Source organism: Schistocerca americana, chromosome 1, assembly GCF_021461395.2.
Source record: "Schistocerca americana isolate TAMUIC-IGC-003095 chromosome 1, iqSchAmer2.1, whole genome shotgun sequence".
NCBI classification, from domain to species: Eukaryota; Metazoa; Arthropoda; class Insecta; order Orthoptera; family Acrididae; genus Schistocerca; species Schistocerca americana.
The window spans coordinates 976,896,139-976,923,893 of NC_060119.1; the positions used below are offsets into that span (position 1 = coordinate 976,896,139).

The 27,755-nt window shown below is 37.5% G+C and overlaps 1 protein-coding gene across 2 annotated transcripts in view; it reads left to right on the plus strand.

Annotated features, from left to right (window-relative positions):
* LOC124615740 (flotillin-1) overlaps positions 1-27,755 on the plus strand; it is a 142,763-nt gene that overhangs the window by 107,052 nt on the left and 7,956 nt on the right. For both annotated transcript variants that reach the window (XM_047143825.1, XM_047143835.1), the window contains 3 exons: positions 1,741-1,928; positions 14,953-15,163; positions 18,123-18,287. In XM_047143825.1, the coding sequence (XP_046999781.1) occupies positions 1,741-1,928; positions 14,953-15,163; positions 18,123-18,287 (564 nt within the window). The remainder of the gene's footprint in view (positions 1-1,740; positions 1,929-14,952; positions 15,164-18,122; positions 18,288-27,755) is intronic.

Genomic DNA, 27,755 nt, shown 5'->3' on the forward strand with positions numbered 1-27,755 from the left:
GGAGTTACCTGCACTTTCTTGCTGTCACTTGGAACTTTTTGCTGGATAAGAGATTCATGATAAATGCAAGCTAGCTAAGAGGCCAATAATGTAGAGTACTCTTTGTAAAATTGAACTGGTATTCCATCTGGACCTAGTGGTTTATTTGTTTCTAATCTCTCAGCTTTTTCTCTATGCCAGGGATGCTTATTACTATGTCATTCATACTTGAGTCTATCCAATGGTCAAATGATGGTACATTTATACAATTCTCCTGTGCGAACAATTTCTGGAATGTGAAATTTAAAATTTTGGTTTTCATTTTGCTATCTTCAAATGCCACACCAGACTGATCAACATGAGAGTAAATGGAAATAATGACAGTACAAATCAGTATGACTTAATTTTATCAAACACTGGAAACTTCAGGTTGGAATGTCAACAATATTAGGAAAAAGATAAGTTGCTACTCATCCGCAGCTCTGACCAGATGGAACCGCTGAGGGTAGCAGTCGTGTGCTTGCTTGGGTGAATGTGTGTGTGTTTTGCTGAAGAAGGCTTTGGCTGGAAACTATAGCCTTTAGTTTGTGCACATCTGCAACTCAACCTGTCATCTTTATGGTGAGTAGCAATATGTGCTTTTCCTAACACTGTTACTTCATTTTACTATCTTTTTTCTGGCACATAACGCACTCGCTAATAATGTCTAGGCTTATACACTCTTATTTTTAACAGTTAAGCTCATTTCACATTCTTGCTGGCGTATCCATTGCTACGTAGTATTTCCACATTGATTTAACAGGTCATCTCTGTTCATGGAAGCCGTTCCTTCCACCAACAGAAGTCACTGGCCAACAACTGCAAAACTATTTCTTTGAAAAATTTCATACATAACTCCATCAGTTTTTCTGCAAATAAACAGATTCATAAATTACTTTTCCCTAATAATCAACTGTTTAGCAACTTCTTCAGGAAGTTTATGCACAACACTGTGAGCACGTGTTAAGGAACCCAAACAGTGATCCCCCTGCTCACAAACCTGTGCATGACTGTTTGTGCTTGGGCATTGTTGTCATTAAACAGCAAGATAATGGCCCCACCAGTGAAAAGGTGCACTCAGGTTTGGATGTGCCAAAAACCAATGAGTAAGGAGTATTAAAGGTAGCAGTACTTCTTACATATGCCACAACTTCTGCTGCAGAAAATTATATACAAGCAAAACAAATATTGTCAAAGTTATGTTTTATAACTGTTTTCATCCAAATGAAGTAATGTGCCACTTCATTGTGTCAAGTGCCACAGCAAACATTCAATATCAGTAGGATAACATTGTCCCACTCATGTTTTGTGTCCATACTATTACTCCTGTCCCCCATGCCCCCACCTCACCTCTACCCCTGCCCCTGCCCTCAACCCTCACTCTTTACCCAATCACATTTCATTTCCCTTTTTTTGTCCTCACCTTCTTCGTACTGCTCCACACAAAGCAGTCTCTGACACCATTCAGGCTACAACGATTTGACAATGTGTGTGTGTGTGTGTGTGTGTGTGTGTGTGTGTGTGTGTGTGTGTGTGTGTGTGTCAGGCTACAAGTAATGAAGTGGATCTACCATTTTATTTTTTATTTAGCAAGACCAGAGTAGGCTTTCAGGCACTCTACTACATCAGACTTGCATATCACTCTTCACCTAGAGGGTGATGGGTTATCTTTACTCATTGTTGATAATTTTGAATTATGGGAGGAAATTTCGTTTATTGCAGAAAGCTGAGGCCGAACTGGCTTATGAACTACAAGCAGCAAAGACAAAGCAACGAATCAAAGAAGAGCAGATGCAGATTCTTGTTGTAGAACGAAGCCAAGAGATTGCAGTCCAGGACCAAGAAATTCAGCGAAGGGAGAGAGAACTTGAAGCTACTATAAGACGTCCTGCAGAAGCAGAGAAGTATAAGTAAGAGATGGAGCTATGTTGGTTTTATTGACTGTTTCAGAATAACTGTGAACTATGGTTAAAAACTTATTACTTTCAAACAGGACTGCACAGGGTGTTCAAAAATTCCCATTATAAACTTCCAAGACTTGTAGAGGGGAGTGAGTATGTGATATTTTGAACTGGAACCTACGTCCAGAAATGTACAGTTTCCATTCTGTAACAGTTTCAATTCAGATGTGTCAAGTGTCCACATCTGCTGAAGGAAAAATAAAAGTCACAGAGTTTCTTATCCTGATATGCAATAGGGTAGACAGGATGATGTGTACTTTGTCAGAGGGTCACCTGATGTCACTTCACATCTACCTTGCTGTGAGACCTGTTCAATGCCTGAATGCACAGACATGCTCCTTGTGTCTAGTGAAGCTCAAGGTAACAGAAGAGATGTTAGTGTGGGTGTATCATGAATGTTTTCCACAATGTAGCATGCCACTGCACAAATTTTTTGCCCAAGTTATGCAGCGGCTCAGAGAAACAGGACCTTCACTATGAGGAGGCAGGTCTGTGATGCTCCACAGCAACACCACACACATGTATTTGAAGATGATGTACTTCATGGCAATGAAGAGAGCCCATCAATGAGTACTCAAAACAACTGACTGTGAAATGGGTGCTAGTCACAGTGTCGTCAGGGACATTTTTCATGACCAACAATTACAATGTTATAACTTACAAAGGTTGCACACTATGGGTTCAGCCAATTTTCCAAAACACGTTGCCTACTGCACATGGTTCCTGAACTGCTGCATCAAAACACCCATGTTTCCACATCAAATTCTGTTCACAAATGAATGTAAGTTTACTAGGGACTGTGTTCTGAATTCATGAAACAGCCATGTCGGGGCAGATGAAAACCCTTGTGCCACACCTATTCAGTGATTTCAGCAATGGTTTGGTATTAATGTGCGGGCAGATATTTTGGATGGTGATGTGATTGGGCCTTCCACTCTAGCCAACTCACCCTGCATAATCTTCTTACAAAACATATTGGATCCATTTTTGGAATCTGTGCTACTCGATATTCATCAGGAAAAGTGGTTTCAGCATGATGGTGCACAACCTCAATTATCATGTGCAGTTCGGAGATATTTCAACAGACGATATGGTGGAAGATGGATAGGCCAAAGTGGTCCAGGAATGTGACCAGAGTGGTCACAGATTTCACTCCTATTCTTTTCACAGATGAGTGTAAGTTTGCTAGGGACTGTGTTCTGAATTCATGGAAACAGCCATGTCAGGGCTGGAGTCATATGCAAAGTTTAATTTGCAAGTCTCCTATAGAGACAGAGGAAGATCTGCTGCTAAGAGTTCTGGGTGCTGCACTAGAAATAGAAGAGACATCAGGTTGTTTGGAGAGTGTGTACCAGAACATGCTTTGTAGGTACAATGTCTGTACCTACAAACGATGTTCTGGTACATACTCTCCATCCCGCATGTTGTCTCTTCAATTTCTAGTGCAGCAGCTAGAACGATGTCTGCAACAATGTTGGTGGTCGCTACATCAAGCCGTTGTTGTAATGCATCAATACTGTTCTGTGTGTACAGTATGTGGGATTCCTTTTTTTGTTTTGGAATAACTATAACACTTAATGCTTAAGTATTAATACAGACAAACATGCTAAAGTGTTAAGTGGCTATTTAATTATGTTTCCTTCTGAATTGTTACCCAATAATTGTATTGTGTCATGCCTAATTACATTCCTCAAGCAGCAGTGGATGAATTAAACATCTGAATTGAAACAGTTTTAGATGTGGGTTCCTATTCAAAATATTATGTGCTCACTCCCTTCTACAAGTCCTCGAAGTTTGTAATGGGAACTTCTGAACACCCTGCATATAAAATCGCCTTCAAGTTTCATACTTGAACTGTTCCATCTCTCTTGAAGTTCATACCAAGTTTATTCAGAAATTAATACCCATTTTACAATTTAAAAAATAGCCATCAACAATTTGTTAACAAAAATATTTATTGATGTGACCTTAAAACTTTTTCACATTCTGTAGTTAGATATTTATTGCACAGTAAATACTTGCTTTGTATTGCTGATCCATGCTTCTCCAATGATCTGCCCAGATAGTTACATTCATTAGCACACAGTTTCTGGTACTCAAGGGGGTGCACCAGCCCCAGATCAGATCTGCCAGATGAATTAACGAAATGACAAGAGCCAGTGTTCTGGCGAGCCTGGATGTGGTTTTTAGGCAGTTTCACACATTTGACTAGGTGAATACCAGGCTGGTACTAAAGTCCTGTCTCAGTCACATGATTCACAAACATTCAGAAAACATTCACATAGTTTCACATGGGATAACAATATATGCAGACAATTGGGGTACACAATTTCCATCCCGGTGGAAAGGGGTGGTTACCGGAAGGGCATCTGGTCACCCTCTACCACTAACATTGACAAATCCAATAATTAAAATGCCAATCCCATGAAGATATGGGATACAGGCCAGGAAAAAGACGAAGACTTCTCCACTATTGGGACCTTCTTGAAATGCTTAATGTACATAATTTTGGTTCTTATTTTTCCACCCTTGCCTACACAAAAACCAAGTACACAGACAATTAAAATACAAATAATCACGGAATAAGTTTTCATGATTCAAAATACAGTGTAGAAATCTTTCATCTCTTAGGTAAATATCACCTTTGCCAACAAGAAGAGTATCCTGACACAGAATTGAAATTTCCAAGTCATGGATCAGCAGTTTTAATGGGTGTCTCTCAGACATAGTGTGGCCCCATGTTCTTTGCATATTAAAATTGTCATACATGTGACAAACCGAACTTACAGAAGTTGTGTCTGCAGTGAAATATCAGAGACTCTGTAACCAGAAAGAGGCCTTGTAACAGCAAAATAAAGAAGGCAGGTGACAATATTGAAATGAAATGTATAATCAGTGCAAAAGTTCTTACATACAAGACAATTCATTTATACCACCTTGTACACCAGGTACAGTTGACTTACCGGAAGCAAAACAATGCCTCTAGTGTGAATGATACAAAAAACTTTTTGAGGTTAATAGGTTCAGTTAGAGAGTTAATGAAAACAGTAACTCGATTAATAAAAGACAATTTGAAAATGATGCAACTCAACACTGATCATTACAAAATTCTAGGTTAAAGCATCTAGCATCACATCTTTTTTTTTTATTTTTTTTTTTTTTTTTTATAACAAGAAGTGGAAAAGTGCAAAAAAGTATTATACTGGCTGCTGAAAATGGTCCCACTAATGCTTAAATCCAAATCGAGAGTCCGTTATTGAGTTTGTAACACACAGATCTAGTACAAATATTCAAAATTCAAATCAAAGTGCATCACAGCCCCCTAAATTCATTATAAAACTGAGTGGGGACAGGAAAACAACATTGCAATTATGACAGGCCTATGTAATGTATTGGAGCAAGTTATAATAATAATAATAATAATAATAATAATAATAATAATAATGAGCCTACAAATCCATGAAGCAACACAGAACCAATCTCTGAATAATATTTCTGTTAACAGAATAAATCAGTAATTATGAGAATAGTCTTTCTCTGTGAATCTTTCAGAGGAGAAACTTTTACCCAGTAGAAATACAGACCGGCATGAGGTACATCAAGGAAAAGAACTGCTCATTGTAGTGATTATCAAATACCATCCACTACAGAACAACAACAGACAGCATGCACGAAGTGATATAAGACTGCACTTCAGAAACCTGTAGAGGCCTGGCATCCATTTCAGAAACCTGTAGAGGCATGGCATCTGCCATGGAATGAGTCAGAAATTCAACTGCCAGACGTAGAAAAAATCTGATAACAGACACTAGTGATGAGCAAGGAGTGCTGTTTGGAGAGAGAAAAGGTTATTGTTCCATTTAGGAAAAGTGAAAAATGCCACAACAACTGAAAATGTAGAGAAATTTCTGGAAAAATTCTTTCCAGGTTACAGCAACTTTCAAGCATAGAAACTAGAAACTAAGATTGTAATCAGTAATTTCAAGATTGGTGCCGAATTTCATCTAAAGGACAAGGTAATGGACATTGCTGTGTGTCCCAAGGCAGTTCTTATTCCAGAGATCAACCAGTGCCCCTGTAACATGGAGTGTGAAATTGAAAATCCGGGCCATGTATTCACACCAGAAATGATGTTAGTGCTGACATAAAATGCCTTTAGTTATATCAAGTATTAATGTGCAGTGTTGTAAGAACCAAGGCGAACCTTTTATCATTTTTTGACATAGTGAAACCAGATGTTTTATGTATCTGTGAGCGCTGGTTGACTGAAGGAGATGGTGACTATTACAGATCTGTTGACTAGGTGCATGGTGGTGTGTCACTGTATGCAAACAAAAAGCTTAATGTACAGGAAATCGTATAAAAAAATTTATGTACGGACAAGGATCATGAACTGGCTGCAATAGTGTTAACAAATATAGATCTCATTATTATCCCTGTATATCATTCACCAGAAAGTAACTTTGAAAACTTTATTGTACAGATGGGAAACTGTTTATCTTGCCTTACATGCCTTAAGTCTAAATATGCATTGTGCGGTGACTTCTAAAGAGGTCTTTATGAGCTTTATAAACAGCTATGGGCTGTTTGTAGCAAACTAACTCCCAAAAATGGGTGATGACTGTCTATACCCCATTATTACCAACTTCAATACTTTGGATTACAATAACAGTGTAGTTGTACCAGTGATTGCAGATCACAATACAGTAGTGATGTAACTCAATATGAAAAGCAACAGTAAATTGCAATGAAGCACACGGCATTCAAGTTACACATTCAGTAGAAGGATTATTGAAGAAGAGAGACTGAATGACCTGAAAGCAGCACTGTCTGGTGTAAACTGGCAGTAGGAAATTGCAAGAATGGGGGGCCAGTGACTCATATGAATGTCTGTTCCACACCTTAAGAATGAAATTTGGTTACATGTTCGCAATAATCCCCAAGAAGATACCTGTGGGCAAATGACAAGGGAGGGAAAAACCTCTTAAAGGGAAGATGTGGTATAAACCTGAGTTAAATAAACTAAAATGCATTGTCAGAATGTTCAGGAACTGAATGAAGATAGCTTTAGTTCTTCCAACTAAAGGGCTGCTTCATTGTAACTACTTAAGGGCCCAAAGATATTACAGAAAGAGTGTGGAGGATGCAGGAAAGAAATACAACAACAGGGTCATTAAATCCCTGTAAATCAACTTGGAATATCGTAAATGAGCAGAGGAAGTAGTTTACCTCTGCCTTAAATTCCTGTAGTTGTGATGTCTTCAATCAGACTATCCTAACAAAGTATAGTGAAAAATACTGAAAATGAAATACCAGACTCATGCTTAGATTCTACGGCTCATATAAAAAATGTAAGCCATTGCACTATTGAAAACCAAAATTTAGTGCACCCTAAGGACACTGTAAAAATAGTGAATTCATAAAAGCATTCAGAGTGTGCAGATATCTATAGCATGTCCTGCACAGTGTTAGAAGAAATTATTCTGGAGTTTGCTCAACCACTAGCCACAGTAATCAACAAATGTTTATCCTTCCGTGTCTTCACATAACTCCTGAAACTGGCGTGGACAGTACCAGTCTATCAAAATGTGAAGTGTCCAGTTTTAGATCAATTACAATAATCCCAATTTTAGCTAAAAGTTATGGTGGCTGTGCTAAAGCACCAGATACTAAGTTGCTTTGAATACAATAAACTCTTCCAGGACACACAGCATGGTTTTTGAAAAGGAAAATCAATGGTCAGAGCAGCACTGGACTTAATTAAAAAGATATGGCAGAGGTCAGAGGACAAAGGGAGTTGGCACTGACACTCTATGACCTTAGTAAGGCATCTGACTCTGTCTCACACAAGCTACTGCTCAGTAAACTAAAGTGTTTGGTATTGGAGGTGGTGTTCTGGCAACTCTTCAATCTTACCTTGAATACCAAAGGCGGATGTCAGTCCATAGATTAATCTCCCGAGAACGGAAGTTGGAGCACAGTGTACCCCAGGGATCCATCAGAGGACCTCTCTTGTTTCTTATTTATGTCAGTGATATAGAGTGTAATAATCATACTTTACAGTTTGCTGATTATGACACCACCTTTTCTTCGAAAGGAAAAACTGCCCTACAAGCTCTCCAAGCAACAGATGTGCCCTTCAGAAACATCAAAGAATGTTTTGTCAAAAATAAAAATTAAATTAATTAAGAAAAAATGCATCATCTGATGTGCAGCCTCAGCAGCATTACATGGCATGGTCACTGTCAAACTGTTGGGCTCCATGATTGACAGCAAGCTATCAGTGAGTGAGCACACAGTGTATGTGTTCTCCAAGCTCTCCCACGTAATACACCTTCTGAGGGGACTAAAGAGTCTATTAACTGACTGACCAGTACCATGTAACAGTGTATTCAGATTCAGATTCTTTATTGGTCATTCAGCATTATTACATGCGATAGACTTCGTCAGTTCACTTAACCTATTAATTTCACAAAATAAAATTTTTCGTAATTAAGTTGATATTGAGCATTTCTAAAAATTCTTCTAATGAATATAATGGATTAGTTAACAAGAAGTTATCAACATTTTCTTTAAATAATTTGTCAGGCTTGATTGACCCATTTTTAGACAATTTGTTATATAGTTTAATTGCCATATACTTATGACTATTGTTGTTTGTTGTTGTGGTATTGTTAGTTTTAGCTAATCTATTCTGTGGCAACAGCAGAGAAGTACGGGTTTTTGTATAGTAGTCATGTCTTTGATTTGTTACACTTAAATTAGGTAGTTCAGCAAGTATGTAGTTAACACTGTCATGCCTCGTGATGACTGGGTGTTGTGTGCTGTCCTTAGGTTAGTTAGGTTTAAGTAGTTCTAAGTTCTAGGGGACTGATGACCATAGATGTTAAGTCCCATAGTGCTCAGAGCCATTTTTTTTAACACTGTCAAGAATATATAAATTAATAACTGTTAAAATTCTATATTTAATGAACAATGGTTTACAATGTGTTCTATTATCTACCTTAGCCATTACTCTGATTGCTTTCTTCTGGATCACCATAATTTCATTTATTTTTCTGCTGTTTCCCCAGAGTATTAACCCATACCTTAAAACAGATTGAAAAAAGGCAAAGTACGCTGTCCTTACGTACTCAAATGTCACACAACACATCAGTCTCTTCAGCAAATATATAACTCTTGATAACCTAACCACTATGTGATCAACATGAGAGTTCCATGTTAGACTGTTGTCAAGTACGATACCTAAAAACTTTTCCTTTTGTTTTTCTATTTTTGTAGTCTTTGATAGACTGAACCACATATTCTGGGTCTTTTCCTCATTTAATAGCAGACCATTGGCATTAAACCATGATGTTGCATTTTCTTTGCCAATTTCATATCACTTAAAAGGTTATCAAGTACATGGTTTACAGATAGAAAAGTTGTGTCATCTCCATACATGTATGTCTTTACATCTGTATTTCCTGGTAAGTCATTTGTGTGTACAAGGAAAAGAAGTGGTCCCAATTTAGATCCCTGTGGCACTCCGTGTTCAACCTCTGAGTATGTTTGACAGATGACTTCCTGAACTCACCACCTGTTTCCTTTTATCGAGGTATGATTTGATGAGTTTTAAACTTTTATCACATATTTCATAGTACTCAAGTTTAGAGAATAGAAGCATTCAAAATGTGGTGCTACAGAAGAATGCTGAAGATTAGATGGGTAGATCACATAACTAATGAGGGAGTACTGAATAGGATTGGGGAGAAGAGAAGTTTGTGGCACAACTTGACCAGAAGACGGGATCAGTTGGTAGGACATGTTCTGAGGCATCAAGGGATCACCAATTTAGTATTGGAGGGCAGCGTGGAGGGTAAAAATCGTAGAGGGAGACAAAGAGATGAATACACTAAGCAGATTCAGAAGGATGTAGATTGCAGTAGGTACTGGGAGATGAAGAAGGTTGCACAGGATAGAGTAGCATGGAGAGCTGCATCAAACCAGTCTCAGCACTGAAGACAACAACAACAACAACAACAACAACAACAAGAAGTTTAGAGAGCAAAAGTGAGTGGTCAACACAGTCAAAAGTTTTTGCTCAGATCACATAAGGTTACCTGTGTGTGCTCATGGTCCTCAAATGCTGCTAGAATGTCTCTGACTAAGAGCTCTATGGCATGTATAGCTGACCTTCCATTTCTGTAACCAAACTGTGATGCACTTAACATACCATTTAGTTCTAGGTACTCATACATCTGCTGATATATTATGCCTTCAAAGACTTTTCCTAGTACTGGAATTAGTGAAATTGGTCTGTAGTTTGCAGGATCTGATTTGACACCCTTCTTAAAGACTGGAGTTACCTTGGATAGTTTGAGAGGATCAGGGAAAAAAACCCTTCTATGAGACACAGGTTTATAGAATATGTTAATGGTGCTGCAATGTAATGTATGAGTTCTTTCAATAGATTGTTTGACATATTAAAAATATCTGTACTGTATGAATTTTTCATTTCTTTGACTATTTTAAGAACTTCATGTTGGCGTTCCTCTTTAAAGTGTTTCAATGATGATCTGGCCCTATTATGATTTAGGTTTGTTCTCTTAAGATAATCTATACATGTTACATTGGATTTACTGATCAACTTTTTGATATCATCAGCACAGCTTACAAAATATTTATTGAATGTATCTGCTGGTATTGGGACTGTCTTGTCAAAGTTTCTGACTTCACCTTTAACAGTATTAATTACTGACAAGCTGTTTTGCATTGGTTTGTACTATTTTTTATGAGATTTGTGGTGTATCTTTGTTTCGCCAATTGCAACTCTTTCTTATACAGTTTCATAGTGATTTTTTCAAGATCCTTAATTTCATTAGAATTGTTTACTTTGGCAAGGCACTTCAACAGCAGTAGCTTATTTTTTAGATTTTCCAGTTCTTTGGTGTACCAAAATTTACCCTTTCTTGTTTTGTGGTATTTCTTTTGAACAATATGGGCTTGTAAAGTACCTGTTAAGTAATTGTGGAATGTTTCGTAAACTGTTTGGGCACTGGAATCACAGTTTTGAAATAATTTGTCCCAGTTTGTTATGCTCAGCTGGTGTGTTAGTTTTATGAGATTGTGTTTTGTTAATATTAAGGTATTGGATTTTGTTAAATTTTGTGCAGCCTTGCTCTCATCCCCTTTTATAAAATGTCTTAACTCTACTGTTAACATGGAGTGGTCTGAGAAAACAAATTCCTTTACCTTGGTGGAGTACATATCACGAGCACAGTTGAGAAAAGCATTATCCAAGCACGCTTGTAGTCTTGTTGGTTCTGAATTTACATGATGGAAGTTGTGCTGCCTTAGCATATTCAGTAACTTATTTACACTGGGTTTGTTACGTGTTACACCAAAGCTTGAATTAAAGTCTCCCCGAATTACAGTTACATACTGTTTCCATTTTGTTATGTAGCAGAGTACACTGTCTAAATTATCTAAAAAAGTTTTATCATCTGAGTCAGGGGAATGGTAGATACATAGTATGATGAGTTTCATTATATCACATATGATCCCGGTAATTTCAAAGTGTTTCTCTACACATGCCCAACTAAGATCTAGTGCTCTACACTCTATTTCATTTGAAACATAGATAACAGTACCACCATAACGGTACTGAGATCTGCAAAAACTGTTTCCATGTTTATAACCTTCTGGTACATAGTATTGTATTTGTTCTGGTTTAAGCCAATGTTCTGATAGACATAAGAAAGAATACTTATTCTGTGGCAATGACTGCTCCAGAATTTCAACTTTACTTTCAAGACCCTGAATGTTTAAAAATAGGATGTTGTTGTGACTTATCTGTGAGTTAGCAGGCTGGTTTTTCACATTTTTATTTTCTTCTTGGCTTGAAACCATAAAAAATTATCACTAAATGACACAGATGTATTTTTCCTTTGGCTCCTCCTTAAGTTACATACTATGTCATATCCACATTAATTATGGCCTACTGTTATGGGAGCACTCTTCAGGTTGCGAGCACATGTAAATGCTAAAAAAATTTGTTAGTATCATCACTTCAAGCAAAAGACTAGAGCACTGGAAGCCTGTACAGGGGTGTCTCGAATGTTTTTGTCAGATTGAAATGGGTGATAGTGGGCCACAACTGGTCATACTTAGACAGGGAACCAGTGGTCAGAAATTCATATTTATTGTTTTATGGACATACACAGCGTACATCATGTAACAAGAGTGTAGCTTATAGTAATTGTTCAAGACGACACCCTCCAGTCTCAATGCTTGTATTGCAATGGTACATGCAGTTCTGGTGCCACCCACATCAGTGGCTGCAAGAAGCAGTTTTCTGTTAACTTATGGGCAGGCTTCATCTGAGATTATTTGATGGGACATTAATTGCTGCCTCCCCATTTAACTGGTCCCAGTGTGACCTGATGTTCCTGTGAGATGTGCTGTGTCTTGGACACTGCATCCCTTGTTGTCTGCGATAGGATGTGACTTCAATAAGATGGCGCTCCAGCCCACTGCAATGATAATCCACGAGCACTTGAACAACACATCATTGGATTGGAAGAGGTGGTCCTGTCCCATGGCCATTGTTATCACCAGATCTCGCACCTCTGGGGTTTTTCCTCTGCAGTTATGTCAAGACATTTGTGTATGAAACCCCTGTAGAAATGGATGAAGACCTGCTTGCTAGGGTCCAAGGTGTCTATTTCCTGGTGCAACAGACACCAGGGATCTTTGAGAGTGCAGCAGAATTCATGTATCATTGCCACGCATGCACTGAGACTGGCGGTCACCATTTTGAACAATTATTATGAGCTATGTTGTGAGTGTATGCTGAGTATGTCCATAATACGATAAATATGCATTTCCAATTCTTGGTTCCCTTTCTCCTTATAATTGGTTGTGGATCCACTATCACTTGTTTCAACTTAACCCAAAAGGTCCAAGATCCACTGTATTTGGCCAGTTAGGAACAATGACCATTTTCAGCTTTTTCACCAGTATGTGCTTTTGCACTCAACAGTGTAAGAGAAAACTAAGGATCTTTGAGACAAGAAATACAGTACATAATTATGACACATGCAACAAGAGGCACTTTGAAATACAAAGCTGTAGGCTGTCTGGAACACAAGATAGTTTTCCAGTGGTTGCTCTAAAAATATTCAAAACGTTGCCTCAAGAAATCCAATGTCTGTTGCCAGGAACATTCAAAAGGAGAATTTCACAGGCCTAGAAAGAGCACCTTTTATACTCTGTTTAAGAATTTTTCAACAGTGACCAAATTGATTGGACAAAATAATATTGTTTTCATATGTTATATGTATGATCATTCTGAACAACATTTTTCATATGTTATATGAAAAATTGTAAAATCTCATATTGTTTATTTACTTCTGATTTAGTCTGTCCAGTCATGACTGTTAAACAATGCAGATCCAGTAGTAAAGTAATAACAAACATGCATCAATGCAAATTTTAGTAGATAAAAACTAAGCAAATTTTAGTAGATAAAAACTAAGTATATCATATTCACTGAGAATTACTTTGGTTTAGACTGCTGTTGCACATCAAAGAAAGACATGTGACAGGAGAAACCAGTGTAATCTATAGACATGTGACAGCAGAAGTCAGTGTAATCTATAGTAACAATTTTGTACCTCTATTAGGAAAGCTGGAAGACCCAAATTTCCTTAGCTTCTCAGTTTGTTCACTTTTTGTCATGCAGTTGAAAGGGGTTATTTTTGTGTGATAATTTGTTATGAATTCTGTTTGTGCATGACTGAGCATATCTTCACCAATTGAATTTAGAGAATCTTCTCTTCCTTGGCCATGATCTTTTGTTGATTCAATGAATTAAAACAAAAGAAATTTCCTGGAAAATGGGAGTTTATCCAGGTGCCTGCGACCATTGATAAAAAGGAAATTACATTTTGACATATTGTGTTGTGTGTGGCTTTTGTCTTGGGATCATTGGCTGACATTTGTTTAACAGATTTTTCTGTCTTAAGGATTCATTGGTCCTAAGAAAACATTTGTGCCCTCATGGGGTTTGATGGCAGTTATCTCCAATACTTCCCACAATATATTCAGTTTTGGAAGCTCAAAATCATTGTTCAGTGTGATAACTTGTGATAAAACTGAACTGTACAATTTGGTCTTGAGATGCAGTGCCAATTACGCAAATGGATCTTACCAGTCAGTGCTTATCTGACATAAGTTTCTAAAAGAATTTTATGCTTTTTTTTCTCTACAAGTTATTATTATTATTATTATTATTATTATTATTATAGTTAATATATATATAATATAAATATAATGAAGATCACAGGTGTAAAAAGGTATCAGATTAATTATAGATTAAACATTTGGTATAGCTTCCTAAGCATTTTGAAAGTTTCTGGAAGTGGTGACCAAAGGCAGAACTGTATGGGATCTTGTTCCACAATGGTAGCGCACCTGTTGGACTTCATTTTACATGTGTGTGTGTGTGTGTGTGTGTGTGTGTGTGTGTGTGTGTGTGTGTGTGTGTGTGTCTGCAAGTTATAAATTATACCCAATGTTGGCAAAGTTGATAATTTGTGTTAATGATAGATGTAGCTATCATATTTGATGTGTCTAACAGCACAAAAAATGTCTGGTTTGTGAAACAGCATAAGAAACCATTAGTTGTATCTACCAAAATCCTTAGAATGATTCTTCAGTGGAGGGAGGGAACTTAGAGTCTGTTTGTGACTTTGTGTGTTATATCTCGTGATAGTTAAGTTGTAGTAAATAGTGATATATTGTAATCTTCCATGGTTACAGTTCCCAGCTGTATTAAAATGTCGTTGTTTATCATTGATTTTAATGTATTAGAATATTTGCAGACAATAAAAAGATGTAAATGTGAAGTGTGTAAATTAAATCATACTCATTAGCAATAGTAATAAGATCAGCAGTAGATTAAGTATGAAATACTACAATGTTTGCTTAGGTTGGAGAAACTTGCTGAAGCAAACAGAAACAGAGTGATACTTGAAGCAGAGGCTGAAGCTGAAGCTCTTCGTGTCAGAGGAGAAGCAGAAGCATTTGCTATTGAGGCAAAGGCTCGAGCTGAAGCAGAACAAATGGCAAAAAAAGCAGATGCCTGGAAGGACTACAAGGAAGCAGCAATGGTTGATATGCTCCTTGAAACATTACCCAAGGTAAATAGGTTAACACTCTGACTAAATGTAATTTATATATGAAAACATATCACAAATTGTTATAATGTAATCACACATACCAAAGAATAAACATTTAAATACGTGAATATTGTGTAAGTTAAGATGAAATTTCATTAAATAAGGCACAAACATTCACAGCAAGAACTGGTTCCCTGTGAAAACAGAGTAAACATGAAATACTTCCTGCAAATAGAGCAAAGAAAGAGGAAAAAAAATTCTAAGGTAGGACGAGTTAAGATTCATGGTCATTTATGAGTCAAGTCTTGTGCTTTCCAGGACAGAAACTATACAGAATACAAGGAATGTGAGGTCAGAATGTGTATTATCAAGCATTTGTAATACATACCGGATATATCAAAGGTGCATAAAGTTCAGTCTTCTCCAGGAAATATAGGACCTCTCACCACTCATTGACTTGATTGGCAGTAGTGTGCCACTGGTAGTTCTAGTATCCCTGTACATAGTGTAGCAGAACCTGATCTCTTCACAGCTTAAAGTTTAAATGAGTTTGGTGTGGTGTTTGCTCAGAGATGTACACTACACCATATTTTAGATGACATTAACACACAAATTTTATTCCTTTGAAGATTCCGTTTTGAATTACAATGTCTAGTTTATAGAGAATACGGAAATTTATTAGTGCACATGTCCAGGTTGGGACCTACTGTATGTACCAAGTCACAGTTCAGTAGCAAAGTTAAGTGTTCTTTTGTGGCACCAGTTCATTTATGTAAAATCAACACAGTTTGTACCAAGCACTGTCCTGCAACAATTTAAGAGTACTGTACACTGTACATTTCCATTAAGTCAATCGCTAATGAGCGGCACTGTGCCCATCACTATATCATTTGATTTCAGTGACATTCCACACTCCACACAACACAGTCAATTTAAAATGTCAATTAATTTAGTTTACGGAATTCACTCAAAAGTTATTAAACATTAGAATTCTTGAGTTTCTTGGTCACCAGTGCATGTACTTCAGTGAACAGAATGAACATATTTATGGCATGAGTCAACACTTGAGAGCACACACAAAGATAGAGATTACTTGTAAACTTACGAACTGCAAACAGTCAGTTTTGCCTGATGTCCAACTAATTATTATAGATGAGCATAAGAACAAATTGTCATTTTGAAAACTGCATAATGCTTTTAAAAGGACTAGGTTGGATTTTATTCTTTTGAATGAACTGAAACAACTAATTTGGTTTTGATTATAAAAAATGTTGCCAATCACAAATTTAGAAAAATATATGGACACCATTTTTCTTACACAGTGTGAATCTCTTTGTTTATATGGAGTGCCATAATGCAACTTAGAGTAAATTCCATGAAATTATTTATTAGTGAGTTAATTAGTTATTGCTGTATATCATTTTCTACAGAAAAATTAAGGTAACAAAAGTATGCACTCAAAGTGTGGAATCTAACAGTGGTTATAATGAAATCTGCAATAGAATATTTAAGTGGCTTTGAACTTCCAGTTTAAATATTTTGCAAGCTAATTAGTTGTAGGTAATTTAAAATACTTTCTAAAAATCAGAATGCTTAACTTTTGAATGGTGTAGGTCACTTTTCTTAGATACATTGATTAGCCCATTGGTTTTCTGTGTATCAAACTGTAGTGCTAGCATCAGTCGATTGTATTTCCTAATTACGAGTGCCATAAAGAAAATCAATTATATCAGTGTATTTCCTAATTATGAGTGCCATAAAGAAAATCAATTATATCAGTAGAATAAGGACAATCAAAATAATAATCTGAATAATAAATACCAGTGAAGTTAAGTTTAGTTAAGAATGTGAGATTTTGATGTAGGTGTTAAATGCCAACAGAGAAATGTATTGAAAATAAGATAAAAATTAATGAAAACACTTGATTATATATGGGAGTAGAAAAACATATCAGATTGGGAAATCAACCATGTTACATCACAATGGGAGTTAGGGACCAGAGAAATCTCATGATGTTATAGTCATTCCCCAATCAACAAGTCTGAGGTATGTTCTCAAGTTGAAACTTCGACAGAGCCAGTGTTAAAATCTTCGCTTGCTGTGTCTTATTGTGGGATAAAGGGAGCACTAAAGGTTAAGCATGTGTGAATCATCCCTGAGAGTATCGTTCATTATATTGAAGAATCTGTTCCTAAAGGCTTTAAAAGACCAGTGTACAGCAAGTTACAGATTGCAGTGCACATTCGAACAAATGATCCCTATCATCTGTGCTCCAAGATCATAATGAATAATTACAGCAACCAGCAGAGAATTCCAGCCCTGCTCTTGGAATTTCAACCCACAATCTGCACGATTGTCCTCAAAACTGATTATGGGCCCTTGGTTCTGAATCAGTTGTAGCACTTGCACCAGAGGCTCTTCGGCGAACTAGGGGGTGACTTACAAGGCTTGTGCCATAGGGTTCAGAATTTGAGGGTCCCCAAAATGGCTCAGCAAAGCAGTGCAAATCAGGAGCTGCTACCCAGGTACCTGACTGAGTGTGTGGAGTGCACACAAGTGTGTTTAAATACGTCAGGTGGCTCTCTAGGCACTCTATCCATACCAGGAAATGATAGCTGCAGGAGACCGAAGGTATAAGTGTAAGATCCAAAGAAATGTTCTTCACATATGAGACAATTAAAAACCATTGTACAGATTAAATACCTGTAGCTTGTTTCTCTTTTATAAATGTATACCTTGATTCATTCCACATCTCCATGATTCTCCTAAGGAACATGATGAATTCAAAAAGATTGAATCCATAGTTTACTGTCTAAAGTGAATTAATTGTAACAAATGTTGACATTAGTGTATCACTCATGGTCATTGCAGTGTTTCTTTTAGAACTACACATACATAAAAAGTTATATATTAGGATATAGATATGGTAAGAATATCTTTAATTACTGTGTCATAATATTTTATTATATTTTGAATTTAGGTTGCAGCAGAAGTTGCTGCTCCTCTGTCACAGGCAAAGAAGATAACTATGGTATCAGCAGGAAATGGTGAGGTTGGTGCTGCCAAGCTCACTGGTGAAGTCCTTAGTATTGTCAGTAAAGTCCCTGAAGTGGTAAAAACTCTAACAGGTGTTGATATTGTGAAGGTAAGTAACAATTGCGGGAACTATCTCCGCAAAGAGAGCCATTGTTTAGCACGTAAAAAATGGGAGTAAATGTGCCAAAGAAATTGCAGTTTTATTTGCTTATGTTAGGGCCTATTCATGTGTGGTGATATGTGACCATCAGATAAAATTATAGGTGAGTGAGTTCTAAAATGGATAAACTGCACAGCACAGCACGATTACTATGGGGGTGGGGGATAGAAATGTTTGATGTTGTTTGGTGGAAAGGAAATGGGGAACAATTGATCTTCTAGAAGCATGTGTGATTGTGAAGATAATGTGGGAATATTTGAATACAGAACTGACTCGAGAACATAAGTACATAAAATGCGAAAAGCCAGTTTTAATAGTCATATCCTCATTGATTTGTTTCCATGTAAGGGAAGAGAATGAAAAAAGCTTTCAGTGGGATATCTAATAAGTTATGGATTGCATTCATATTTGCCTGCAGTGTTGTTTTATGAGCATTCCTATTGCAATATTCATGCATATTAAAAGATAATTGCAACTTTCTTTTGTGTGATTTGGCATCGAGTAGTAATTAGATTTGAAAGATTTCATTGCAGCAAATCTAATAAAACAGAAGACTGTTTTCAGTTTCTGACAAAATTATGTTTGCTGTTGAACCTTCTATCGCCCACCATCAGTACCTTAACTAACCATCTAGTCATAATCATCATCACTACTGTAGTTAACTATTGGCACCTGCTACATCAGTATATTAATTTGAAAATTGGTGCTCCTGGCTGTCTTTTCTGTGTCTTCACAGTAAATCTCACTGCTTCATGTCACATGCAATGAGATTCTTTTCAGTGTCATTTAAACTAAGGAGCACAGTTATCTCCCTTTTCATGAGCATCAGTTTTTTTGTCTTAGATCCAGATTCAGAGTCTGGCTAGGAGTTACAAAAATATTTAAAATATCATTTGATTTGTGACAAATCTTTGTGATATAAAATTTTGCTACAATGTCATTTTATTCTTTATAGAGAAAAAATAGAAAATACATTCCACCCTGAGGAGACTATACAGAGATGGACATCTTTCTGAGATCATGTGTGTGGGTTTTCAGTTCATTCTGTATCTCGCTGGAATATTTTTGGCATCTTCTGCAGTCATACGTTAAAAAAATCATTCATTTCTCTTACATTAATTTTTCAGATTATCCTTGCATATTCTATAAGTCTTTCATTCATGTTGCAAATGGATAGTGAACAAATACTCTTATAAAATTCTGCTAATATTGTAGGAAAATTTGTTTCAACTTTCACATGAACTATTTATTGCTCCTGTAGTTACAAACTCTTAACGATGAATGACACCAAGGAACAGGACATGTAACTCAAGGTTTCTCCATGAACATAGTTTCTTCTTGAACTTGCATAAATTACTGCACGTTAATCAGCTTCTCTGGTATGTCATTCATCACATCAGCAGGAAAATCTCCCATCTTTGAATTCCACATTCAGTTCTCAAGAGAATTATGACTCATATGGCCAGAGTTGCCTCAGTTTGGCATATGTCATAGTTCTGGGACCTTCATCATCATCACCTTCTCAGCAAAGACCATTTGTTTTAATTTTAATAACATGGTTTGCTTAACAGTGTTAAAGTTGATTTATCATACACAAGCTTGATTATTTCACATTAGATAGAATCGCCCAAGTCTCTCTTCCCTCATTAAATTTGAAAAGAAGTCTGTCCATCACTAAAAAGTTGCCATAAGATGATTCTTGGAGGAAGTTTTTAATTGCTGCCAAATCATTGTCCTTCACTTGTACTTCTCTATTTCCGTTACACCAGAAGGAACAAAACAGAATGTACATTTACACAGCAATTTATAGTATCTATGTGTTTTATTCTAAAACCAGACCAAAATGAAAAACTGATATGGCAAAATCGAACAAAAAAGCTGAACATAGCAAAAAAAAAAAAAAAAAAAAAAAAAAAAAAGGCAATAGCGGCATTATAAAACAGTTACACAAGATACACAAGCAGAAATAACTTATGCACCTGAAACAATCATCAAAACAATTAACACAGCAAATATTGACAGAATGCTCAAGGCAGAAAGAACAATAGTTAGGAGATGCATAAATTAACAATATCAAATAAGTAATCATTCAAGGATAGCATCAAGTGAAACTCTATATAAGGAAGTAGAACCACTGATGAGAACGATCAGAAAGAATCACAACTTATTCTTTGGAAATTTGATTAGAACACCAGAAAACAGAATTAGTAAGAGAATAATACAAAAGTTGTGGACTAGAAAGAGTAACATTAAATGATTTATAGAAATTAAGGAAGATATAAGAGAAATCCAAAGTACAGTAGATGACCTAAAAACCAAAACAGAGAAATGCACAACCCGGCAAGACTTCTTCATGGTCATTTTGAATGTAGCACAATCCATTACAATTTTAAAATTTTGTTTTAACATTACAGTTATGTGTCAAAGTTCCCTTCTGAAAGTTAACGTGTTGTTATAAGAATAATTATTAACTGTCTAAATCACATTTTTAAAGTTTCTGTTGGTGATGACTTGTTGCGATTGTCATAACCATCATCTGGCTAAATTAATTTTGGTCATATGATTTTCATGGTAACTAAAAGCAGTCATCCCTAATAGAAATAATAAAAATATGCTACTTAGATTGTTGCTGTTTATTCTTGTATTAACCAGTTTTGTTTTATTTTTATTGCTTTTTAGTCTTATATTGAAAATGAAAATGTATTGATCAATTATATTTATTGACGTCGCACATCTTATTTTCTTCTTCTTTCATTTCACCCAACTTTGGGGTACGTTAGATAAATCACTTAGTAATGTTCTGTGCCTTTGTATTAGCCCATTATTGTTTTAATCCTTCTGATCTTGCTTTCCTTTCTTCATCAGAGATGTGGTTCATCTGTTTGGTTTTGTTTTTGACTTGGAACCTCTCTTTCTTTCTTGTCTTAGGATAATTTTTTGCAGTTTAATCTGTAAGTGTATTTTTTTGCAATTTTGAGTTCTTTTGAAACCTTCTCCATTTCTGTAAAGCACATTAGTTTGCTTTTTGTGTTGTGGAAGTATCAAAAAAATTATTTGGTTAATCTGTTTGAGTTCATTCTGAGGATGTGTCCATAAAAATCAATGTTTTTCTTCAAACAATGTAAAATCCAGGATGGAATGTAACAATATTGAGAAGGAAAGTTACTACTCACCATTTAGCATACCTGTTGTTAAAAACGGCCTTAATGACTGAAAGCTAAAATTGTGAGAATCTTTTTGTTGTGCGTATGAGTGACTCAGCAATTCTTTTCTTTACTGAGTTGAGGATTTTCTTGGTTGTTTGGTAAAGGGTTTTGTTTCTGATGTGGCTTAGTTGGCTGTACTGGAATTTCGGGCCTAGGATTATTCTTAATATCTTCCTTTCTTTGATCTCCAACCAGGGACTTTTTTTTTTTTTTAGGTAGAAGACCAGTTCAGCTTAATTTCTGATAGATTACATAGCCTTTTACTCAAGGGCATTCCACCTGATATATTCTCAAAGATATTTGAACTCTTCCACAGCTTCAATTTTGTTGTTGTCCCATTTCAAGATGTTTTGGTGGGTTATTTATGTTTGTCATTATTTTGATCTTTTCAAAGAGATTGAGAGACCAGTTTTTTATGCTTCTTTTTGTAGTCTGGGGGGGTCTGTTCTTTGGATTCTTCCCAGGTCTCGGCTAGTAGGGCCATATCATCTGCAAAGACTAGGCAGTTGACTTTGATTTTTTTATCATAGTAGGATTTGTGCGTGGGTCTTTGTGTTCCACTCTCTGACTACCTTTTTGGCCACAGTTAAATACTATAGGGAGAGGACATGTGGCCCATAATTGGAAAAGTGTAATGGTCATCTCTCCATCGGCAAAAAATTCTAGACTAGTCCCCCGTTTGGATCTTCGGGAGGAGACTGCCTAGAGGCAGGTGACCATAAGAACAAAATTGAATAACCAATGAAAGGATAATGTTCCAAGAATCAGGGCATGGAATGTCAGAAGTTTGAAGGTGGTAGGGAAGCTAGAAAATCTGAAACAGGAAATGCTAAGGCTCAGTCTAGATATAGTGGGCATCAGTGAAGTGAAATGGAAAGAAGAAAAGGTTTCTTGTCAGACAAGTATAGGGTAATACCAACAACAGCAGAAAATGGTATAACAGGAGTAGGATGTGTTATGAATAGGAAGGTAGAAGACGAGTGATTCATTGTGAACAGTTCAGCGATAGGGTTGCTCTCATTAGATTCAACAGCAAGCGAACACCAACAACAATAGGTTAGGTATCATGCCAATGTCACAAACAAAGGATGAAGAGATAGAGAAATTGTATGAGGAAATTGAAAGGATAAACCAGTATGTAAAGGGAGTGGAAAATTCATTAGTCATGGGGGATAGGGATGCTGTTGCAGGGGAAAGAGTAGAAGAGAGAGTTCCAGGAGATTATGGGCTTGGTAATAGAAATGAGAGAGGAGAAAGATTAATTGAGTCTGCCGTAAATTTCAGATAGTAATAGCGAATACTCTATTCAAGAATCACAAGACGGGAAGGCATACTTGGAGAAGGCCAGGAGATATAGGAAGATTTCAGTTAGATTACATCATGGTGGGGCAGAAATTCTGAAATCAGATATTGGATTGTAAGCTGTACCCAGGGGCAGATATGGACTCATATCAAAATTTGGTAGACTCCTATCGGCATTTGGTAATGTTGAAGAGTATGCAAAAGCTTAAGAGACTAGTCAGGAATAATCAATGCACAAAGAAATGGGATACAAAAGTACTAAGGAATGAAGAGATATGCTTGAAGTTCTCCGAGGCTACAGAAACTAATGAATAGCTCGGTAGGCAGTTCTGTTGAAGAGGAATGGACATCTCTAAAAAGGGCAATCACAGAAATCGGAGAGAAAAATGTAGGTAAAATGAAGGTGACTGTGAAGAAACCATGGGTCATAAAAGAAATGTTTCAGCTGATTGACAAAACAGGCATGGATGTGTGTGATGTCCTTAGGTTAGTTAGGTTTAGGTAGTTCTAAGTCTAGAGGACTGATGATCTCAGATGTTAAGTCCCATAGTGCTTAGAGCCATTTGAACCTTTGATTGACAAAAGATAGAACAATAATGTTTAGGGAAATTCAGAAATATATTTCACTTAGGAATGAAATAAACAGGAAGCACAGGGAAGCTAAGACAAAATTGCTACTTTAAAAATGTGAAGAAGTTGAGGAAAAAATAATTGTCAGAAGGACTGACTCGGTGTATAGAAGAGTCAAAACAAACTTTGGTGAAGTCAAAAGTGAAGGTAGTAACAATTAATGCAGAGGAGAGAGTGAATAGGTGGAAGGAGTATATTGAAGGCCTCCATAAGGGGGAGGACTTACCAGATGATGTGATGGAAGAAGAAACAGGAGTCAATAGGGAAGAAATAGGGTATCCAGTACTAGAATCAGAATTCAAAAGAGTTGTGGAAGCCTTAAAATCAAGTACGGCAGAAGAGACAGATAACATTCATTCAGAATTCCTAAAATCATTGGGGGAAGTCACAACAAAATGATTATTCACATTGGTGTGTAGAATATATGGGCCTAGTGATATACCATCAGACTTTTGGGCAATCATCATCCACACAATTCCAAAGATAGCAAGAGCCAACAAATGCGAGAATTACTGTACAGTCAGCTTAACATCTCGTGCATCCACCTTGCTGACAACAATAATGTACAGAAGAATGGAAAAGAATTGTGATTTTGTTAGATGATAATCAGTTTGACTTTAGGAAAGGCAAAGGCACCAGAGAAGCAATTCTGATGTTGCGGTTGATAATGGAAGCAAAACTAAAGAAAAATCCCAACAAATTCATAGGTTTTGTCTATCTGGAAAAGCATTCAACAATGTTAAATGGTGCAGGATGATAAAAAATAGGGGTAAGCTAGAGGGAAAAATTGGTAAAATACAGTAAGTGCAAGAACCAAGAGTGGAGGACCAAGAACAAAGTGCTCAGATTGAAAAGGATGTAAGACATGGATGTAGTCTTTCACCTCTGCTGTTCAGTGTATAGATCGAAGAAATAGTGACAAGAAGAAAAGTTCAAGAGTGGTGAAAGGACATCACTGTTAAAATTCACTGAAGATGATGCTGTCCTCAGTGAAAGTGAAGAAGAATTAAAGGACCTGTTGAATGAAATGATTAGTTTGATGAGTATAGAATATGGATTGAGAGTAAATTGAAGAAAGACAAAAGTAATGAGAAGTAGCAGAAATGAGAACAGTGTGTAACTTAACATCAGGATTGATGGTCATGAAGTTATGGAATTCTGCTACCTAGGCAGCAAAATAATTCATGATAGACAGGGCAAGAAGGACTTAAAAAGCAGAGTAGCACTGGCAAAAAGGGCATTCCTGGCCAAGAGAAGTCTACTAGTGTCAAACATAGGCCTTAATTTGAGGAAGAAATGTCTGAGAGTGTATGATTGGAGCACAGGATTGTATGGCAGTGAAATATGGACTGTGGGAAAACTGGAACAGAAGAGAATCAAAGCATTTGAGATATGGCGATCAGAAGAATGTTGAACATTGGGTGGATTGGTAAGGAAAGGAATGAGGAGATGCCCCACTGAATTGCTGAGGAAAGGAATATATGGAAAGAGGCTGACAAAGGATGATAGGGCATGACTTAAGATATCAGGGAATAATGTCCATGGTACTGTGTTGGTAAGGGTTTCTCTGCTTAAGGTTGTGATTTTTTGTCTGCAATTAGTTATTTTAGTATAGAGAGATTCCCAGTCTGTTGAGTCATGTGCTTTTTTAAAGTCAATGAAAGTGATATCACATGATTTTGGTAGGCCATGAGGTTTTTAAGTTTTAGGTTTTGTTCTGGGCAGGATTTTCCTTTCCTGCAGTCTGCTTGGTATTCTTCCAGGTGATGATGTAGTTGGGGTTCTGCTCTGTTTAGTAGGACTTCAGAGAATATCTTGTATGTTACTTCTAAGAGTGACATTCATGATAAGAAGACATTGAATCACGGCCAGGCACAACCAGACAACTGCTATACATTCGATCTTACAACACACACACACACACACACACACACACGACCACTGTCTCTGGCTGCTGGGGCTAGAGTGCACACAGCAACTATGTCTGAAGGGAGAAGCAATCTGTTCGTAGCAATGGTATGGAGGAGGCTGGGATGGGGAGAGGGAGAGATGGCAGAGCAGGGGTGGGGGAATGTGTTGTGCTACTTGTGGAGACATGCAGGAACATGAGGAGGGCAGATTAGGGTTACTAGATGCAGTCAGGAGATTTGAGGTTGGGGGGGGGGGGGGGGGGGATGGGAAGTGGAAAAGGAGGAGAAAGAGACTGGTGGCACATTAGTGAGAAGGCTGTGTAGTGTTGGAGTGGGAGCATGGAGGGGATAGGTGGGTGAAGGACTGGGACTAGCAAAGTTGAGACCAGGGACTTTACAAGAACATCGGATGTATGGCTGGGAGAGTTCCTGCCTGTGCACTTCAGAAAAGCTGGTGTTGGCAGGACAAATACAGATGGCTTAGGCTGTGAAGCAGGCTGTCCATGTTAAACCTTCCAACTACCAGCAATACCTCCATTTCGGCAGCTGCTACCCATTCCATACCAAGAAGTCCCTTATATACAGTCAAGCCACCCATGGCAACTGCATCTGTAGTGACAAGCAGTCCCTCTCCAAATGTATCACAGGTCTTATTGAGGCCTTCACAGATCAAAATTACCCTTTAAGCCTTCTACATAAAAAGATGATGATGATTAGTGTTTTAGGGCACACAATGACGAGGTTATCAGCGCCCAATCTACATAAAAAATCTCCTATGCTTCCCACCTTCTGACCGCAAAGGAGCACTCCTCTCTTGACTCAATACCATCCAGATGGGAGCAACATAATCACATTCTCCACCAGGGTTTTGGTTACCTCTCTTTGTGTCCTGAAATGAGGAATGTCTTACTCACTAGCCTTCCCATCCCTTCCCCAGTGGCACTCCTCCACCCACCCCCTATGCATTATCCTTGTCTATCCCTATTCCAAACCTCTTGTCTCGTGACTCATATCCCTGCAAAGGACATAGATGACAGACTTGCCCCAAACCCCCTGCTACCACTACCTTCTCCAGTCCACTCACAAGCCTCACCCATCCCAACAAAGGTCTATGAAAGCAGTCACATGATCTGCAAACTAAGCTGCAACCACTGTGCTGCTTTCTATGTGGTTATGACAATCAGTGAGCTTTCTGTCTGCATGAATGACTATGGACAGACAGTGGCCAAGAGACAGCCAGACCATCCAGTCACTAAAAATGCCCAACACAGCATGCTTCATTCCCATAACTACGTCACAGCCTGCATCATCTGAATCTTTCCTACCAACACCAGCATTTCTGAATTGTGCAGGTGGGAGCCTCCATGTATCCCTGTTCTTTGCCCACCTATCCCCTTCCCTTCTCCCACTCCAGCACTAAACAGCCTTCTGTTTCATCAATGCACCCACCAGTCTTTTTCCCCTCCTTCACTTCTCTCCTTCCCCCAACCCCTCTCAAACCTCCCGACTGCCTAGCAGCCCTACCCTATCCTCACCTCCAACAAGCTCCCACAAGCTGCACTACACTTACGTTGCTATCCCTCCCTCTCCCCACACCTGCCTCTTCCTTACCCCACCACCCACAGATTGCTTCTCCCATTAGGTACAGTTGCTGTGTGCAATCCAGCCTCAGTGCGAGAGACAATGGTCAGTTTTGTGGTTTTTGTGTGTGTGTGTTTTTTCTACTTTAGAAGAAGACACCTTGGCCAAAAGCTTAAATGTATAGCAGTTGATTTGTTGTGCTTGTCTAAGACTCAGTGTCTCTTCTTATGGTGAGGAGCATTATATCCATTTCAAAATACTGTCATTATTCCATGCTGGATTTTTACATTGTTTGACATCTAAGAGTGAGATCCCTCTGTATTTGTTGTAGTCTGTTTACTGGGCAGTAAATGACAGTGTCGTCTGCAAACAACCTAAGACTGCTGTTCAGATTTTCTTCTAAATCATTTATGTAGATAAGGAACAGCAGAGGACCTATAACACTATCTGTTTTACTTAATGACTTTCTCTCAGTTACTACAAACTGTGGCCTCTCTGTCAGGAAATTATGAATCCAGTCACGTAACTGAGATGATATTTCATAAGCACACAGTTTGATTACAAGCCACATGTGACGTAAGGTATCAAAAACCTCCTGGGATTCTTTCATTTAACCAAATTTCTTCAAAGATATTTTGGAAAGACTGTATGGCAGTTTTGTTATTTTTCCAAAGTTGAGCTGTGATTTAGTTTTCTCATGAGGCCTCATATTTTTGAGATTTGACATGATTGATTGCAGTTCCTCAATGGTGGGCGGTTCCGAGTTATGGTTGATTGTTGTTGACGTG